Source organism: Trachinotus anak, unplaced genomic scaffold, assembly GCF_046630095.1.
Source record: "Trachinotus anak isolate AG129_WGS33_773 ecotype Australia unplaced genomic scaffold, CSIRO_AGI_Tana_v1 ptg000010l, whole genome shotgun sequence".
Lineage (NCBI taxonomy): Eukaryota > Metazoa > Chordata > Actinopteri > Carangiformes > Carangidae > Trachinotus > Trachinotus anak.
In genome coordinates this window covers 28,948,874-28,969,074 of record NW_027273861.1, presented here as the reverse complement: position 1 = coordinate 28,969,074, position 20,201 = coordinate 28,948,874, and the positions used below count along the sequence as shown (strand labels likewise).

The 20,201-nt window shown below is 44.0% G+C and overlaps 1 protein-coding gene across 4 annotated transcripts in view; it reads left to right on the top strand.

The window, feature by feature from the left end:
- The first annotated feature begins 2,957 nt into the window (after positions 1–2,957).
- The window catches only part of pik3r3b (phosphoinositide-3-kinase, regulatory subunit 3b (gamma)), a 192,591-nt gene continuing 175,347 nt past the window's right edge, over positions 2,958–20,201 (top strand). Inside the window, exons 1-3 of one of the 4 annotated variants that reach the window (XM_071486604.1) lie at positions 2,958–3,530; positions 3,868–3,990; positions 4,683–5,020. In XM_071486604.1, the coding sequence (XP_071342705.1) occupies positions 4,780–5,020 (241 nt within the window). In that variant the 5' untranslated portion in view covers positions 2,958–3,530; positions 3,868–3,990; positions 4,683–4,779. Of the gene's footprint in view, positions 3,531–3,555; positions 3,664–3,867; positions 5,021–20,201 lie in introns of those variants that run through there. The other 3 variants (XM_071486605.1, XM_071486602.1, XM_071486603.1) reach the window with 3 other exon arrangements.

Genomic DNA, 20,201 nt, shown 5'->3' with positions numbered 1-20,201 from the left:
TGCAGATTTACCAAAATGTAAAATGTATTTTTGACTGCACCAAGACAACGGATATTTTCTTAAAGGTCCCATCCAGTATAAAGGTAGCTGTCCATGTGTTTGTGATTCTAAAGCAGGTCTAGGTTCTATATTAATACTGTGAAAGTATCAAAGCCTCAGTCCACAGAGAAATGCACACAGCCTGTATTCAGACACTGAGCCTTAAAACCAGCCGTCAGGACTTCTGGAACTTTGTGATGTCACAACAAAGCAGTCACCGCCCTCAGCCACGCCCCAAGCCCCGCCCACCTGGATCTACCCTCCAACCTTGCAGAATTTGGTTTCCCTGAGTGTTTACCTGAAATCTGCTGTATTTTCATTCAATCACTCAAAAGATAGTCAACCAATCAGAAGAGAGGATCAGAGCTCAGAGGTTCAAGACCTGATTTTATGACAATAACTCTGAAGCAGTATTTTTTTTAATCTTAAACAGATTTGATAGTTTTTATGCCTGACAGCTTATTTTGTGTTGTAGACTGCAGATTAGATTTTTATGTTATTGTGAACTGTTATGTTGATTTTATCTCTGCATTTTGCAGGAAACACTTTTTAACTTTAGTTTGATCAGTTTCACCCCAGAGCAGAAAGACTGTGGGTCCAGGACTAGATGAAGAGGAAACAGGAGACTTTAAGAGCACTTCAGTTTGAGTACCTCACTTATCCACTGAATATCTCTTTCTTATGTTAAATATCAGCAAATATAAACAGATCTCAGACGAGCTTCAGATTAATCCTCCGAGGTTTGCTTTTGTCTTTTCATGCACATTTGCCTGATGATCATACTGTGGGTTTAATTGGTTTATTTTTATTCTGCACAGGGATCGACACATCAAGAGACTGTTAATCATGTCAGCTTGTTTTTTTATGCATGGGATAAAAAATAGCATCTTTATTTGTATTCCTGACATCCCCAAAGCACATAGGTCAAATAAAAAAAGAAACTAAATGAGGCTGACCCAGAAAGAGAGAAAGATTTAAACCAGATTATGTTTACAGAAGATGAGAGAATGTATAGACACTGGAAAGATGTTCAGCTTTCAGTAAAATGTTTCCAGCCACTCAAAAGGCCCAGAAACTCATTTTTGTTCAACACACAGGTTCAACAAGCCAGTGAGCTGGTTTACAAAATAAAATATCCAGATACTGATGGTCTACACTGCACATACTCACCATCAACAACAAAGTTGACTGGACTTCAGCTGCACTAGCCTCCTCTCAATAAGATCATTACTTCAAATGTATAAAGAAATGAACATTTATTGATAATAAAAAAAAACAGTCCTCAAACATGAACAATCATACAGGTCAACCCAAAGGAAAATCTTTACACTGGTTACCTGTTAGTTTAGGTATTGATTTTAAAATTATTTTATTAGTTTATAAAGTACTACGTGATTTTGCACCAGACTATCTAACAGAGATGATTTCGGTTTATGAACCAGGAAGGCCTCTCAGGTCCTCTGGTTCTCATCTTTTAGCTGTTACACAAAACAGAACAAAGACATTTGGTGATGCTGTTTTCAACCATTATGCTCCAAGCTGCTGGAACATCCCTCCAGAGGATGTGAGAGGAGCTGAAAATATTAATATTTTCAAACTTAGAACCCACCTTTTCAGTCTGGCTTTTATGTATTGTTTTATAATTTAATTGAATTTGTATTCTTAGTTTTTATATTTTTTGATTTTAGCATTTTTTACTTTTATTTTTATCATCATTATTATTTATTTTATTAAATTGTATTTCATCACCATTTTTACTATTTTATTCAAATCGAGTTATCTTAAGTAATGTTTTATATTGCTTTATTTCTGTTTCATCTTTTAATATTTACCTTTTATCATCTTAACTACCCATCTTTCTTGTTTTATTATTCAATGCTAATGTTTTAATCTTTTTATTACTTCAAATATTCTTTAATTATTTTATTCTCCTCTGTTGTTTTTTGTGTGCATTAGTCTCTCAATTTTTATCCCTTGTTATCCTTTGTTTTGTCAGTCACTTTGAATGGCATTTAATTTGTTTAAAAAGTGCTATATATATATATATATATATATATATATATATATATGTATATGAATGTGATTGATTGATTGATTGATTGATAGGAGCGTCTCCTGAAATATCGGCAGGTGTGTCTTCAGTGCTATAGTTTATATAATAATAATGTTTTTGTCTGGTTTAGTTTTTGTGCCTCTGACATTAATGGCTCTTCTTCGTGTCTCCTTTGGGCCACTGATATTTTACCTTTAGTATTGATTTTTTAACATGATTTAATTTAGATTCTTCCTGTAAAATACATGTTTTTTTTTTTTGGGGGGGGGGGGGGGGCTTTTTCCTTTAACTGTCAGTCTACACTCAAGAGTTAGACAGGAGGGAAATGTGCAAGAAGGGCGTGTACACTAGATAATTAAAGTCCCATGCCTGCCAGCATCAGGCCAGGGCTTTGCATTTATGTAATAGGCTGCATTAAGACCACTTTTATTTTATTACATCTGTGTAGTAACATACAAAAACCCCATCAAAGTAAAGACATTAAGATTTTGACAAACTGAAATAGGAATGAGACAGGGGGACAGGACCGACCCACTGTCCCAAACCAAACCCCAGAAAAAGGCAAAATAAATGTGCCTTATTTTGACAGGTGCTGCTAAAAAAGTTTATCTAAAACTTCTCCCACTGTCTTATTCCCTCACCATTTTCTTTTCGTTTCTTCACTGGGCCTTCTGCAGGCAGGAGAAGTAGTGGTGTGCAGCTCTCCTTCCTGCCCCGCACAGTTTGTCCCCACCATGTGCTCTGCAGCTCTGGGCTGAAAATGTGCGCACCTGATGACGCAGCAGTCTGCCGCTGTCTGCTGCTGCGTCATGTGCGCGCTAGACAACAGCCCAGAACGACCGCACTGCTCTCCCATCATCCACCTCTCACTTATCATCTCTCCATCCTCAGCTGTGGGTCTTTTGTGTGCTTTTTTGTTTTTTTCTTAAAATGCGACCCCGGCGCACCGGGACACGCAGCGGCTCCTTTCCAGGTCACTGCGTTGTTACATAATTCATCACCTCTCTGCAGCTTCCCAGCATCCAACACTCCCATCCAGCCTTGCGCCTCTGTAACAGCATAACACCAGTTCATATTAAAAGACCGAATTACAAATGCGGCAGAAACTAACAGCACCGTAACCGGGTCCTGCGGTGTTTTGCTGCAGCTGCGGCAGCGGTGCGCCACCCCGTCCCGTCCCGTCCCGTCCCGTCTCCGCCGCCGGCTGCCATAATTTGCAGACGGCAGGAGGAGGAGGAGGGAGGAGGGGTTTACTGACATCAGCGCTGCCGCTCACTACAGCACCGAGCAGGCTGCCTGTCTGCTGGACCGGCCGCTGTTTATCCACCCTGACGGGGCTCCGCGGATGTCTGGACTCGCTCTGCGGGGCTCGGGTTGTGGACAGTTCGCGCAGCGAGGCGTCGCTGGAGCAGAGGAGCTCTGCCGCGCAGCGTCAGCGGTGAGTTTTGCGGGCAGACTGGCGCAGGGCGAGTTCAGCCGCACACGCTGTCTGACTGAAGTTCATATTCGCCTCGTCACGCTTGTAACTGATCGTCTCAGCGACTCCTCGGCCCGCAGAACAGAGGAGAGAGGTGTTTTCTCTGCATGTGGATTACATTCATTTCTAATTGTAATGTTTTCATATTAATGCTCTGAGAATGTTCTGCCCCAAATTTATCTCTGAGATGTAAAAATATATTCAGGCCTGAGCCATATAAACATGTTCTTGCTTTAATAATAATAACTGGTAAAAGTGGTAAAAGTGTGTGATGTTAACATTATAACTTCAATTTAAGTTTGCAGGAGCTGGAGGAGGCTGCACAGACAAGACAGGCGAGGCGCAGATCTCACGCAGAAGAGTGCACACAGGGGCACTCTGAATGAGAAGCCAAATTCTGCACTGCAGTGGATTTCCTCAGGTGTGTGTGTGTGTATGTGTGTGAGTGTGTGTGTGAGGGTGTATGACTTGACTCAGTGTAGGCTTTGAACACTTTCTCATTAACATCAGAAGAATCCACAGAAGCTTTGGGGCTTCGTCTGGAGGTCGCCCCGTCCTACAAAACTGTGCCACCCTCCAGCTTCCAGCCTCCCCCTCCACCCCTTCCTCTTTTTTCCCCTGTCACAGGCACAGTGTGGTGGCTGGTCAGTCAGTCTCTTCATTTGGATCAAAAAAGCCTGCAGGCCTCAGACTGTAGAGCTGTGACTGAAGTCTGGCTTCATACTGTGGATTTTTTAAAGAACTGCATGGACATTTAACCAAAATCTACAGGACTAAAGCAAAGACCAACAACTGTTCAGTTTCACTGTGCTTGGAGGACTCGAGTTTTTGGATTAAAAAAAGTTGGATCTGCTCGTCAAAAGGTGTCATTTTCCACCTCAGGGATCAGATTTTTATCATCTAAGTCAGCACGACACAGCAAATCTCAGGCGGCGTCACAGGTTTCCCAGGTCGAGGTTGAGTTTTAGTTTAATCTCAGGGATTTTTAAGCAGCAGAGTTTCCGTTTGGTATTTTTCAAGCCGTGTACTTTTAAAGCAGCAAATCTCAGGCAGAAACTGTATTTTTGGTTTCGGAATCACCCCATGAACTCCTGTTGCCATGGCATCTGACAGCTTCCAGTACCGGGCACTCTTTGAGTACAAGCGGGAACGTGGTGATGACATCAGCCTCCAGACAGGTGACCTGCTCACCGTCCCCAAGGCCTCGCTGATGGCGACGGCAGGGCTGGAGTACCAGGAAGGAGACGAGCGAAGCCCCAAAGGCTGGCTGCATGGCACCAACGAGAGGACCAAGGAGAAGGGAGACTTTCCAGGGACTTTTGTGGAGTACGTCGGGGTGGTGAGAGTCGGCCCTCCTGCAGCTAAATCCTGGCCCAGGCCTGTACCACCGACCCCTGGGGGGCAACAGACCGCCGTCGGGCCTCAGCCTCTAGGAGCAGCTGCTGCTTCAGGTGAGTGCTGCCTCAACAGGATTGAAAATATCTTGCAGTTATTTGGATTCTGTTCTTGGTGGCTTATCAGCTTTGAATGAAATCCACATTAAAAGAACAAAAACATAACATTGAGCCAGTTTTGGCAGCAAACCCTGGTGTTAGACTTCAGTATGAGCTGCTCTGCTCAGACAGTATGTTGTGTGCTTGGCATTTGGTGTCTGGTTTCAGTTGGTATTAGTCATGTTGGTGTTTTCGGATTCTGAACACTTGAGTAAAGTGGATCAAATTTCAAGTTGTAGCTTGACAACGTACAAACCTCTCAACCCATTTCACTGGCACTAAAGCTTTGTGTGTGTTACGGTGGGGGTTGTCTCGTTAGGCTTTGTTGCTACCTTGGGGCCCATTTCACCACATGTGCATACTGTAGACTACAATTTCCAACATGAAATCCCATCTCACCAATCAAAACAAAGGCTATAATTGTCACCAATGCATGAGCATGCAAGAGCCCCGTGGGACTCACAGATTGCAACTTGCAAACAACAGTCATAGTTGAAACATGAGGCTGCGACTATTTGAAACCTCCATGTAAGCTTGCACATTATTTTACCTCCGCCTAGAAGGTTGTGTTTTCATCCACGTCTTCATGCTTTTGTCAGCATTTGCAAAACGTTCTGAACCGATTTGCACCAAAGTTGGTGGAGGGATGGGGAGTGGGTCGGTGACGAACCCATGAAATTTTGGTGCTAATCCAGTTGAAGGGGTGGATCCAGGAATTATTTTTAATCACTTTTCTTTGCTCTGTGAGATTTTTTGACCCTTTGGTCAATTTATCAGGAAATAATGTATGTATGATATATTGATGGGGTTGAGATCTATGAGTTTGTACGATTTGGCGCAGATCCAGGTGGTAATCTGTATCTGACTGATGTGTAGGATTGTTTGGCCTTGGCAGAGGTATACGCTCTATTGAGTGCCATAGTTGTATAATGGGATCCAGGTGTCTTTAGTGCCAGTTGCTATTTCTAACTGTGCTTTGAGTTTGTTGTGAATTCGCAGTGAAAATGGTAACATTAAGTGTAGTTACGCCAGTCTAGTTTGATGCCAGACTGCATTTTTGAGTGTGGTGTTATTCTGCAGTGCGATGCACGACAGAGGAAAGGTACTCTACAGTTAAAGAGCTGGTTTTGCAGACAGACACACTTTCTTCTATTCTACTTCTTTCTTGTATTCTGGTTTTGGTTTTATTTGTCCAGATTTTAACGTGTAGGCCTTGTAAATCTCTACCTCCACCCAATACAATGGAGGTGAATGGAATTTTATCAGAGATGCTCCCAGCACAGAAAAATGACAGAAATCTCAGAGGTATTCATCTCTGGAAAAATAAAACTGAAACACAAATATAGAGCAGTGTCAATAGTGGCACATAGCATTCACCTCTTGGCCAGTTATCAGACTGATAACCTCTCTGATCATCCAGCTCCAGTCCAGCTGAACCCCTCTTTCAAACACCGACCCTGCACCACATTTACCAGCCCTATCTCCTCTTCCTGACTGGGTTCAGGTCACACTCGACATGTTAGTCCTCTATTCTGTGGAAGCAACTTTGGTTTGAATGATAATCTGTGGACCTGCTCGTACATTACCATCGTAGCTTTGGAAGATTCACTGCGTCTCTTTTCATGCTTAGACTGTTACAGCTGCACTGTAGTGTGGTTTCTTGGTTTGCATCCAGGTTCAGAAAAGGGGCTCATGTTACGAAATATTTAGAGGAGCATCTCCAGACTGAGACAGAACTTCAGAGTTAACATGTCCTTCCTCTGGAGGATTCCCTTTACAGATTCCTTTGGGGGGTTTTGCCCAGTTTGACCCTAAGGAAAACTCCAAATGGGTCATATTTTGTAGTTTTGTCCGTCCTATGTATCATCGTCAAGTTTATTGTTGATATCTGGGAGCAGAAAGAAAGTGAGTGTCTCGTGCATGTGTTTCTTCACCAGTAACACTCCTTTTGAAAATGTTGCCGCATTCCCGGATCTTAGCAATGAACGATTACCAAAGGCATGAAATAAAAATCTATTCAGTGAACCAGAATTAAACCCTTTGCCAAAGTCTGGCGCAAGAATCTTTAGGTGTATGTGAACTCCTGTGTGTTGACGATGAAGCTCCCGCCTCCGTCCTGTAATCCATGAACTGCTGCACGACCTCTGGGAGCAGCGGATCAATGATCATATTTCTTATTGACTCTGTAGTTCTCAGAAACATTCAGACATTTTGTGGCTCACTATCGACTCCTGAAGTGATCCAGAGGCTGTCGTCGGCGTGCACGGACTGAATCAGTGTTCATGTCTATTCTTACTCACAATATTTCCTCCAGTTAATTCCAGTCAGAGGACTGAGTACAGAGTGTACACTAGCTTGCGAGCTGTGTGTATCTGTTCAGTGCAGATGGATTTTTTTGATGATTTATTTAAGACTGAACACAAACAGATGGTAACACGGACGAGAAGGGTTCGAGCACAAAATGTAAAAAGCATTACGAAACAGGCTGCCCCACTTAAAAAGCCATTCTGGAGCCTGCAGACTTTGATTAGGCTTTTTACAGGGTCGGGTGGTTAGCTCTGTTTTAGCCCTGGCTGCCTGCTGCAGAGTGCGTTCAGATCTGCACTGTTTATGGCTCTGCATTTGCTAAATAGGTCAGACGCAGAGCAGCGTTCTCTCCTCTCCTTCCTCTGCCGCCTCTCCGCTCTCTTTAATTGTCTGGCTGCCCGTCTCTTTTATGGGAGAAGGTTCAGACCGTCTTATATAAATAACATCCATACCGCTCCGGGGCTCGGGTTAATATCTGTCTCATTTCCAGCTGTCCCTGATGCTCTTAGTTGTAGTATGTGTGCTGGCTGAGCCACTCGTCCCTCTGTCCATCCATCCATCCATCCATCCATCCATCCCACATCCAGCAGGCGCACGACGCTGTATCTGTCCTGAATAATTGATTGGCTGCTGCACTGGCAGCCTGACATGCTACACTCCTGCAGTCACAAATCACCAGTATCAGTGGTGGTTTAGCAGCAGCAGCAGCAGCAGCAGGAGCAGGAAGGCCTGTGCAGAGGGAAGCTAACTGATGTGTGGCCTCCATCACTGCTGACACTCAGGCACACCCTGCTCTGTGCCAGTTCTCTCTTTGGAACAACACATTCTTCTAGGAGGAGGATTGATCAGGGATCACTGGTCAGTTCAGATAAAGTCACATAAATCGTGCCCATGGCCTCGTTACCTCATCCTTTCGTTACCTCTTCATCCTCTTCCCTTCCCTCTTCTTCCACCTGTTGTCCTGAACAGTTCAGCTTCCCCCAGTAGCCAAGATGATTTAATCAGGTGTGATACCTAATAGCTCTAACAGGGCTTACTGCACGAATCAATTTGTAACACTATCACTGTGTGATTGTGAACGCCCTCCCACATTCCCCAACCTGATGCCTTACCCCTCCCTGAGGAGAGCTATTTGCTGGCTCTGTACACCATTAATTATGACAGTAAGCTAATGAATCCCTGACGCACTCCTCGTCACTATCTACCTACAGCTGTATGGGAGAAGCATCGAGGTAATCAGAGTTCATGCTGATGGCTAATCGCGTGCGGCGCTCTGCTCTGCTGTGATAACGTTGATCACGCCTTTTATCTGCAGATGAGCCCTGTGGCTCGGCGCACTCTGTTTCTCTTTCATGTAAATGAGGAAGGCAATTAGATGTAAACCTGAGGACGAGACGCCGTCGCTTCGTTCTGCACCGAGTCTTTCGATTGGGAAAAGTTTGGTTAAGAAAAGCAAATGTGCTGCAGCATTGACCGTTTCATCACCGCAGAGAGATTTAGTGCTAGACAAGAAGACCGCCATCATCATCCTCCTCTAACATTAACACTTAAACCAAGTCTGAACTCTGTGCAGATCTGATGTCTGTCTCTGAGCCGTTTCCTCAGTTGAACCAGTTTAGTGTAGAAGCCTAAATGTGAAACTTGTTTTTGATGAAGCCTGAAACGTTTAATCTGGTGTCTCCTGAACAAACTGCTCGGCTCTTTCTGCCTCTGGAAACTCTCCACACCAACACTTTAACCAACAGTGCACGGACACCTTTGTCTTCCAACACATTGACCTCTACAGGGGATGTTCAGCAACTCTGGCAGAACCTCAAGTAAATGTAAATGATCTCATTAAATCTGGTATTTAATTAATGCAGAGTCTCAGATAATGGCCTTTCATGGCTGACAGGAACAAACAAAGGCTGCGAGGAACCATGACGTCAACCAGTGTGCTGCAAAACGACATTTCATTTACCCCCAAACTGATAGCAACATGTGAATATGACTCAGAGGTGAGGCTGGACAAAGAGCAGCTCATTACCTTCAGACTGTCGTTCTCTATTGTGTATGTTTCACCTGATGCGCACACACACACGCACACACGTGTCAAACACAGGTGGTCAATAGCAATCACAGTTTTTAATTGAGCAGCGGGCACTTTGAGTGTCTCCTCGTCTTCGGAGGTGTGTCGCTGGCGAGCGTGGCGGCCGATCGATGCGGGGTAGGGGTGATGAAACGCCGCCATGCTGGGTAATGACTGGGAGATCAAACACAATGTGTGGGAGAGAGCGAGAGACCAGAGGAACGGTGGGAAAATACACAGGGCAGTAATTGCCAGCCTTGCAGAGCGACTGTGTAATGATGAGCGTGGAAATGTGTGTGTGTGTGTTTGTTGGTCGACAGCGTGTGATCAGCTCTGTGCTCCTCCACGGTGCGATGAGTTCAGGGGATCGATGGTCGTGGCGTCGGCCTCGCGAGCTCACCGGGCTAAACGACTGCATTTGTAGATTTATATTTAGTTTGAGGAGGAGGTCTGTTCAGAGTCTAATGGCCTTCAGTGGTGTGTGTGTGTGTGTGTGTGTGTGTGTGTGTGTGAGTGAGAGAGAGAGAGAGAGAGAGAGAGAGGAGGAGGCACTGAGATGAGTTGCTGTTGTTCTGTGGAGGCTCAGCCATGTGAAGTGCAGCTGATGAAGAGAGACAGGAGGAGGGAGGGAACCTTGTGTTTCTGTTTCCTCCTGAGCTTCAGTGACTTTGACAGAATAAATAAATAACAAGTGGAAATTTTCAGAATGATCAGAATCAATAAAACTGAAACCAGTCCTGCTTTTATTTTCTTCATAACACAGAAAGCCAAAATTTCAGCCTAAATCCGGCTGCTGGCTGCCAGACCTGAGACTAATAGACACCACAAGTCCACCAGGACAGTTCCAGCTGCCGACTTTGGCCCGAATCTGTCCCTGCTGCTCCTGCAGGTGATTCGGTCTGTTTTAGTCCGGTCCTCCAACCTGAACAGCCAACAACCCTCTGATACAGCCCATAGCAGTGTTTCCTGCGGCGACAGGTTTACCAGACCTCAGCTACCATGTTTACAATAATAAAATGGTATATCTTCCTTTGTCACCATGGTTACTATAATAACGGTGGTATCTTGGTTAGGTTCAGGAAAAGATGGTGATTTGGGTTAAAATAAGTACTTCCTCAACATTAGGCGATCTTTGTTGTCATGGTTACAATAATAACAACAAACGGTCATGGATAATAGAAACAACATAAACTGCTCCTGTCACATGGGAATCGCTCTCCTGGTAGTAGGTCATTACTACGACCACTAGATGTCGCCTAGCAACAAAACCTAACGATGGGTCATAGTAACCTGCTCACCTTTTTGTGTGCATGTGTGCATGTGCACAGGTGTGTGTGTGTGTGTGTGTGTGTGTGTGTGTGTGTGTGTGTGCTTTGCAGTATGTCTCTGCTGTGTCTGATATGTGTGTCCTGAACGTGGAAATGTGGAGCAGTGAATTGGCAGAACATCGTCTGGCTGCTTCTCTCTTCCTGTCGCTCTCCATCCTCCACCTGAACAACTCATTCACTCTGGTTTTATATTCACATGTCTCACTTTTTTTTTTTTTTTTTTTTTAACACACTGTTCTCGACTCCGGTGCCGGGGGCTGGCCTCTGATCACAGCAGCTTTCAGGGAAGTGACTCATTTCTACAATATTGTTAAGACAAGTTGATTTTTTTTACTGGAAACAGATTGAACTCATTTAATTTCTTTTTTGGTACTCAGTAACACACACACACGCAGATGTCCCACTTCCAGCTTTAAAGTCAGCATTGCAGTGCTTTGCGGTGCAGTGCGTCGGCGGGCCTCCATCACTGCGACTCCACGCGGCCTGATGCAGGGCTGCACGCCAGTTAGTCTGTGGTAACGAGCGGGGAGTCAGCGGCTCAGTCTGTCGATTAAACAGCCACTGACACTAACAATATGCACCGGCAGTGAAGGTGTGATGCACAGTAGAGCCTTGTAAAGACGCAGGATATATGATGTCAGAACGGCGTTAAACTCCTGCCTTTACTCATTTAAATTCCTGCACAGCGTCGCCTCGGTAACATCAGCCTCTCAGAGTTTATGATGGAAACGTTTAACAGTCGTGGATAAGCTTCAACAGAAAGAGAAATCAACAAGACAACAGTTTAACTGGTTCATATCCGTGTAGCTGCTCATTCTGAGGCAGCTCTGCAGGAAACACAACCAGCAGTTCGTTCTTGACGTGTGAACATAATTACTGATCATTTTTCCAGAACTTTTGAGCAGATTTCATGGTTTTCCTCATAGATACAGTTTGCTGAGTTGTCATGAGTTGACGTCATCTCAGTGTTTTAAAAACTGCAGAAAACTGAGCAAACGTGAAAACCTGATGAAACCATGACTTTCTACATCTCAGATTCTTGTACCTCCAAAATAAAAGTGTTTTTTAAGCTCAGTGATTATATGTTTTTGTTTTTCTTCTTGTTTTACTTTTCCTTGTCGTCTTCCTGTTTTTACTCTGGTAAAACCACCTGAGTGTTATATACGTTGTCCTCCGTCTGAATGCTAATGTCTTTAATCTCTGAAGTGTTATTGTTTGTGGAGGAGGTGAGATTTATTGTCCCTGTTTTGAAAGTCAATTACGGAGGTCCACACAGCGCCTGTGTTAAATTGATGAATAGGGTGAGGCGGCTGAGTCGCTCGGTGAAAAGAGAAGGTAATTCAAATAAACATGGCAAACAGTGATGAATAAAACAGGAGCACAGGATCCTGGGAGACTGCGAGGATGCAGCTCTCTCTTTCTTTGATGCTGCGCGGCGGTGACCCACCTGGACAGTCTGTTAAACTGCAGTTTGCAGCTCCAGGGAAACATCTGCGAGAGGTTGAGGTCACGGAGCGAAGAGCTGCGGCAGGCGCAGCGAGGCGCACCGTCGGGGAGAGCTGTTGTCAATAAAGCTTTTATTTTACTGGCTGCCTAATTGGCCTTGGGATCACTGCGCTGAGCCGAGAGGCTTCTCCTCCCGAGCCGGGGAGGATTTACTTGTCAGCACTAAAAGAAAAAGCACACAACAACAACACGCACACACCTACAACACAAAAACAGGCCCCCCTGATGTTTAAGTGGAATCAGAATTAAAGATTAAACATTTGTGCAACAGGAAATCAAACTTTATTTCTTTTTTAATTTTGTTTTCCTGTCTTTGCTTCTTTCTTTTCTTCATCTTTCCTTGAATGGCTTAAATTCAAATAAAGCTGTTTTTCTATTTGAAGGTTATGAGATGATGTTTAGAGCCGTCAGATGTAAATGTGGTGGAAACCTTCGTGTGTGTAACTGTAGAATAAGAAGGTCTGAACTGTCAGAAAGTCGATAACCTGCAGTGAGAAGCTCAGATGTGTTGTTTTGTTCAGCAGCAGTATTTTTATACGTCATGAGCCGAGCTTCCACCTGTATGCCCCCCCCCCATACATCCCGAATCGCTGACCCATGTTCAGCGATTCGGGACCAGGTTTTATGTTTAAAAAGGAATACATGGGTGAAAGACCAGGAGAGACCTCTGCTTTCTCTCTTATACCCCCCCCCCCATATCCTGCCTGTTTACGGCCTCCTATAAAACCTCACGGCTTTTTACGGCCTCCAACTCCTCCTCCTTCTCTTCCTCCTCCTCCTCCTCCTCACTGCGTTTAATGCCCTCTCAAGTCTCTCGATAGACTCTGGTACAAGTCATTTGACCGCTGTAATTTCAGCTGTTGTAAAAACAGCAGCTCGTCTTTATCTTGGCAGCAGAGATACATTTCAGCGTGTGAGGCGTTACCTTTGTGCAGCTGCACATTACTGCAGCATCGGTATTAATGAGCACGTTATAAAGGCCATGACAACATGTTTTCACATGACGTCTTCATAAAGAGAGGGTCTGCAGATGAGAGAGGCTGTGAAAAAATCTTTCGTCTATTTATCATTTGTGCTTATATTTAAATTTACATCTTGTTTTAACCTTTAAATGATGTATGAGCAGAAGCAACAGTTAATCCTTTATGTTTCTACCTCTGTTTCTATTTTGTATTTTACATCTAAAAAAGTAACTTTTCCGCAGCTTTGTCTCTGTCTCATGAACTGAAAACAGCGTTTTAAAAATCCAAACTACCAGTGTCTCACGTCCTGTTTAGCTCTGGTCTCCTGCAGAGAGAGCTAAACATGGGGGGCCCAGGCAAAGAAGCCCCGCCACATGCAGACAAGTGGCAGATACTACAAATTACACATTTGCCCTAAATGCCTCACATGCAGGGTAGCTACAGCACAAATCATCAGGGGCCCTTAGGAGAACTTTGTGCACTGTACAGTGGATTTATGAGAAGTTTAGGTAGAACAGTAGAAAAGCTGAAGGGCATCTGTTAGTCGAGGACGTCAGGTCTGAGAACATGTAGATTAAAGCACAATAACACCTTCCTGCTACCTGGAACATGTTGGTGATGTAACTGCAGCACTTTGTGTGGAGGTGAGTGCAGCTCACACTGATGATCACAGAAGGTTTTAGTGTTGAGGTGATAAACTGGGCTGTGACCAGCGTCCATGAACCACAGCCTTTGTTTTGGTATTTGAGCTGATGAAAAGAGAATCGTACTGCCTGGCACCACTGACACAGAGAGGAGAGTGTGTGTGTGTGTGTGTGCGCGCCACAGAAACCAGTTGGGATTATTCGGTGCCAACTGGAGAGCTTTTGAAGTGAAAAGAGACTCTGTTAAGCCAGAAGAGGGACAGAAGCTAAAGCTGACACACACACACACACACACACACACACACACACACACTGTCTGCCCTTCACAGACTGATCATTGACACATTCTTTCTCATTCCTTTTGAACAAACATATCAGAGACCCTCAGACTCCACATGCACCACATTCTCAGCACATCCTCACAGAATCCTGAGTGACAAACGGTCATTTTCATCTTCTTTACCTTTTTGTGTGTGTGTTTACATGTAGGATGCAATTTAATATTTTTGATAAGTAAGATGTAATTTTTCAGTAGAAGGAGAACATCTGCAGGCAGGTCGAGCTGATGCAGAATCCTCCTGATGTGAGGAGGGTCTGTGTGCAGAAGGAAAAGCAGGTCAGTGTTTCTCTAGTGCAGCAGTTTGTCTTCGTCCTGTCGGCTTTCATCTTCACAGAGGAAAGAAGAAGCTCAGGCCTCTTAAACAGACTGAAGACTGCACTATACTTCAGCAATATATGTACACACACACACAGACACACACTGCTGCTGCTGTGACATCAGGTCAAACACAGTGAAAGTGTGTTTGCTTACACATGACACATTTTGCCATGACAACCCCACACACTTTGTACTCTGTATGTGTTTCCAGAGGCAGGTGAGGTTAAACACACAGGCCTGGGTTTACACAGTGAGTGTGTGTGTGAGTGAGTGTGTGGACTGCTGCAGTGTCTTTGTTTGATGGTTAAAATGACAGTGAAGACGAATCACCTGCCGGGGCTGCTTCCTGCTTCCTGCTCCGTCAGACGTGCAGATCGTCGGAGGCGCTGATGTATGACAGCGGCCACTGCAGTGTCACTGTGGAGCAGATGGATCAGCTCCTCTGTGATGCACACTGTCGCTCTTAGCTTGGAGTTTTTATCGTTTTATTCGTCTTTGCTGACTTTTTCCAAACAGCTCGAGTCGATACCGTAGCAACGGGGACGTGATCTGTCACAGGCCAGTGGGCGTCATGTGACCTGCAGTTCCAGCTAAAACCTGGTGATGCTGGGGCCTTGGTTCTGAGGCTGCAGGATCTAATGTGACTTAACTTCTCTATGGCTAAGATTCAGCTTCTTGTATTCATCCTCATCCTTTCTTTTGTCCTTTTCATCAAACAGATTGATTTTAGTTGTGGATTTGACTCGTGGGAATGTGAGCTGTGGAGGCTGTAGGTTGTGCGAGCCTCACTGTGACAGTTCTGCAGAGTCAGTCGAATCGGTGTGTTTGTGTGTATGTGTGTGAAAACCAAAGCATAAACACAACTGATGCGTTACGGCATGAGGTGCTTTGTTCCATATTCCTGTAGATTTGGTTTTGAAGGTCAGCGTTTTGCTCCTCCTGCCTTCGCTCTCTCTCTGCCTCCATTGTTCCTCATTCCTGCCACATTTGTAATTTGAGTGGAAACATTTTCCTGTTGGCCTTTCAGAATTCCTTACTGTGCTGTTTCCCGGTCACGCTGCGTGGCTTTGCACTGATGCATGTATAAAGGCAGGTGTGTGTGAGTGTGTGGGAAAGAGTGTGGGAATGTGTGTGAGTGTGTGTGTGTGTGTGTGTGTGTGTGTGTGTGTGAGTGTGTGTGTGTGTGTCATTATTCGCTCTGTCACGCAGAGACAAGACGTCTTTATGGAAGTTTAATGACTCTCAGCTGTTTTCACACTCTGCCGCTGACTGATGTCCTCACACAACCACCGTCATCTATTAAACATAACCAGTTATACTAACGTGCTCATTAATTCTACTAATTAATGCATTAATCAGCAAATACTGTGACTTGTGTTAACATGCTCCTCTTCACAGGCCACACCAAAGATTTTCATACGAAGCATTAACCCAGACATTAAAAAAAAATAAAACACTTGTTCAATTAGTTCACTTCTAATTAAATAATTCCAATTAATTGTCAGTGTAACGTTGACAGGTCAACATATATGGAAAACATGGAAAAGCAACACACACTCATCATCATTATAATATAATATAATATAATATAATATATAATCATTTCTATTTTTAATACTTTATTGTGTCAGTGAAACATAATATTTCTTGTTATTTAAACATCTTGACACCAACATTTTGACCTTCTAACTTTTATTTTCCTCACCACACCCCGGAGCACAGTGCACACATAAGACAGTAACGTGAGCGACGGTGTAGCTGTTACTGCTCATGATGTGAATCTCTCCACTGTATTTACATACATATCTACATTGTTTCATGCAATGAAATGTAATTATTTGTTTTTTGAAAAATCATGAAATTTCATAGCATGTAGGTTGACATTCTCGTGTCTTGACAAATGTTGGATAATTTGCCTTGAGTCTGGTGCAGACGCTCATGTTCCCTTTAGGAGGAATTGTAATAACTTCAGTGATCCCCTGAATTTTCACCCACGCTCCTCCATACATTTCATTTTCTCTGCACAGAATTGCTCCCATGCCTGTAGACTCGTCTTCGTCTCGCTCTATAATCTGTGGGAAAAAACTTCACCTCTCAGCTCTGCAATCAGCTCTCACTGTGTGTGTGCATCCTGAGACAAGGCAGTGATTACAGCAGCAGATAACAGATAATACCTGTGTTTTACTGCCTTTGTTTGCGGCGCAGGCTGAAATGCGCTCTCTCAATGCTGAAATCTCACCTTCCTGAACTTCAACCTTTCCCGTTTCTGATAACTCTGATCATTATTCCTTCTCTCCCTACCTCCGCCTTCAAACACCTGAACACGCCGCCCATTCAAATCTGTGGAGGGAAAAGGGGGAGATTTTAGCAGAGCAGAAAGACTGTAATCGCTTCTAAAATAAGGGACTTCAGCTGTGGATCTACAGAGAGCGTGGAGCAGAGATATAATTATAGATGAAAAGTAACGTTCTGTAGAGACAGCCTAATGTTTTATTAATGGCAGAGCTCAGAGATGAGAGACATATTTACCGTCCGGTCATTAGTTATTCCTCTTCTCTCTCCTCCTCTCGTCCCCTCTGTGTCTCTGCAGACTCTGTTCTGATCTCATTTTTTCTTTTTTTTCTCTGAACTTAGTTTAAAGCACCGAGGCTACACTCCAGGGTAGAGCTGAACTGCCACTGAACTCACCATGCCATCTCTGACACACACACACACACAAACACACACACACACACACACACTTGGCTCTCTTGGTTTGGTCCAGTGATGTCTGACTCCTCTGTTCCAGCACCCCACCCCCCACATCGTCTCTTTCTTGTTGTCTCAATGTCATTTAGTCCTTTTTCTCTTTTCCTCCCTGTCATCCTCTTATTTTCCCTCTGGCTTTGTGCGGCTCTGGTTTAATCCAGTTTAGATAAATATTGGATGACTCTCTCGCTCTGAGTCTCACTTTTCCAGGAGGGGGGTGTGCGTGCAGATAAAACACCAGTGGCCAGTTAGTACAAAGGAAATAACCTCCGTCGTTATGTTGTAAGAGCACCCATGAGCCTTATCCTCTAATGTGATTTATGTATATCAGTGACCTCAGTCGAGACCCATCTGCGTTTCCCGTACACAGGCTCCACTTGTGTGGCCCACACAGGTAGATTAACACCCGCCCAGGTAGATAAAACCACCTGGTTTCAACACGTCATTCTGCTCTTACATTAACTAAGTTCTGGATACACAACTGTCTGAGTTGTGTTTGTGCAGCTGCATGTGAGGCATTTTGGGAACATCTGTAGTTTGCAGATAGAGAAAGTCACACATGCTACCCTCGGAACTGCAGGAGTCTCTGCTTGCACATCGATCACACGCTGCACCAGCACCATAGTAACTCTCAACCTGTGGGAAACTCTGTCCATGTCGTCTTGGTTTTTGTGTGTTGTTCATCAGGCTGAACTTTGGTACAGATGGAAACGTTTCAACAACACCATGGATCAAAATGTACAACTTGACAATCTGATATCTGGCCTGATTCTGTCTTTCTTTTATTGATCTTTGATCAGATGCCAAATGTTTTCCAATAGCTGTGACATAAAATTTGAGTCCTGTACGAGTTCTCTGTCTTAACTGCAGTTAGTCTGAAACCTGTCAGCAAGAATCTTATGTTTTCAGAGATTTATTTTTTTAAATCATTTTTGCCTTTATTTGATAAATGTAGAGGAGATGCAGGCAGGAAATGTGGCGCCTATTTCAGCCTCCTTTCACTGGCAGATCAATCACAGATTGATTTCATTTTTACTGATGACGTTAGAATTTAAACTAGATCTTACCTCAAACGACCAAACTTTTTCAGACTTTTTCCCAAGAATGAGCTGGCTGAGGTCTCCTGGCTGCTCTCAGATCCAGATCTGCAACTGAAGTTGAAAGTGTAAGTGGTTAATCCCTCCGTCCTGCCTTAAAAAAGCTCTATATAGATTTAGCATTAAAAACATTGTTACAGAAACAGTATCAAAATGTATGCAGTAGAACCAGAAATATTGTCTTTTTATTTCACTTATTCTTCCTCCTTGTCAAAGCCTTGTGTCTACATTACCCACAATGCAACCTGACTGCTAGCTGTTCAATCAGAGCTTTACCTGTGCTGTGCTAGTAGCCTCTGGCCTCGAGCAGAGTGAGGCGTCTGGTAAACTCACTTCATTCTAACTACACACACCCAGATTTTCAACCTCATGGTCTTCAGACCCAACAGACGCCGACTTAAGTGACATCACTTGAGGCTTATGTGATTTTTTTCATATATGCAGTAGTTCTCCCAGCGTCTGTGAATCAGGCATAATTGTGCAGAAACTTTACCTACTTGTGTAAGCCTATTTAAATGTAGGCAATGTTGAATAAAAAGAAGAAAGAATACGTTTTTGTAGAAAAAAAAAGTATTTTTCAAAGTAAGGTGTCTAAAAACTGTTTTGGATCTACAGTTTCATATTGCATTGGTCCCTATTCAGGAATGAATGTTTTAAAATATTTAAGCAATAACTGGGCCCTTGCTCACAGATTAGCACCTGTCAGCACAGAAACTTGTTCCATTTGTCCTGAAGTGCTTCCTTGATGACTCCCTCCTCGGCGCCTGTTTGTCTAATCAGGTTCTCAGCCGGAGTTGGCCGTCAACCTTTCTCCCAGTGTTTCTTCATTTTGTCCCGGAGCCTCTCTGAGTGGCTCATGGGAAGATTTTGGAAGGCTCAGCATCACTTGGACGAGCTGCAGTGTTTGAAGTGCTGACGATCGGTCCCGTTGACTCTAATCAGGAAGTTCCAGAGTCTCTCCAAGATGTGTCGCGGCTCATTTGAGGCCCTGACTTTTGACAGAAGACAGAAGCGGGGACAAAAGTTTGGATTTGTTCTCTTCTCTGTCGACCAAGACAAATCAGTGGAAAGGACATTTTTACCACCATGGCTGGGAGGACAGAGCTTGGCGGAGTCTGAAAAAGCACTTACCTCAGACTTTAGCGCGGTTTCCAGCTGGTTTATTGAGAGGGTGATGTGCCACAGCAGACTGGAACCAGAACAACTGTTAATGCACCAGTTTGAGCTTTTTACCTGAAGCTCTGCTCAGGGTTTAAAGCATTAATATAATGAAGTAACGGGAACAGTGTTTGGGGGGAACTGTTAAAACAGCTGTGTGGAGGTGGACACTTTATGAGATCGTTTATAGAGACATGTTCATCAAACACCTATTCATAATGTCAGTATTATGGCTGAATTGTGGACGTTGAGAACCATGATGCTAAAGAGGAGTTCTCCAATTCTACTTCCTGTTTCCAAGAAAATTACCAATGGGAACCTGGAACGTTTATCTATGCTAGTGGCTGCACTCGGTTGGTCCACCATTTGAATTCAGTCTGAAATATCCCAACGTTTTGATTGGTTGGCATGATGATCTTACCATGCTAACATGCGAAGCTAATACTTTAAACGTGGTACATAGGATTTCTGCTAAATACAAGCATGTTAGCATCCACAAAACATTTTACTGTTGCTACATAGCTAGCTTTAGCGTTTACAGCTGTTTACTCAGCAGTCTCGAAGGAACGATGTGAGTTCAGCATCGAACTTCATTCATTTTCTCACCAACAGCTGTATCCAGAGGTGGAGCACAGCGCCAGTTTTAACTCTCTATCACGTCTT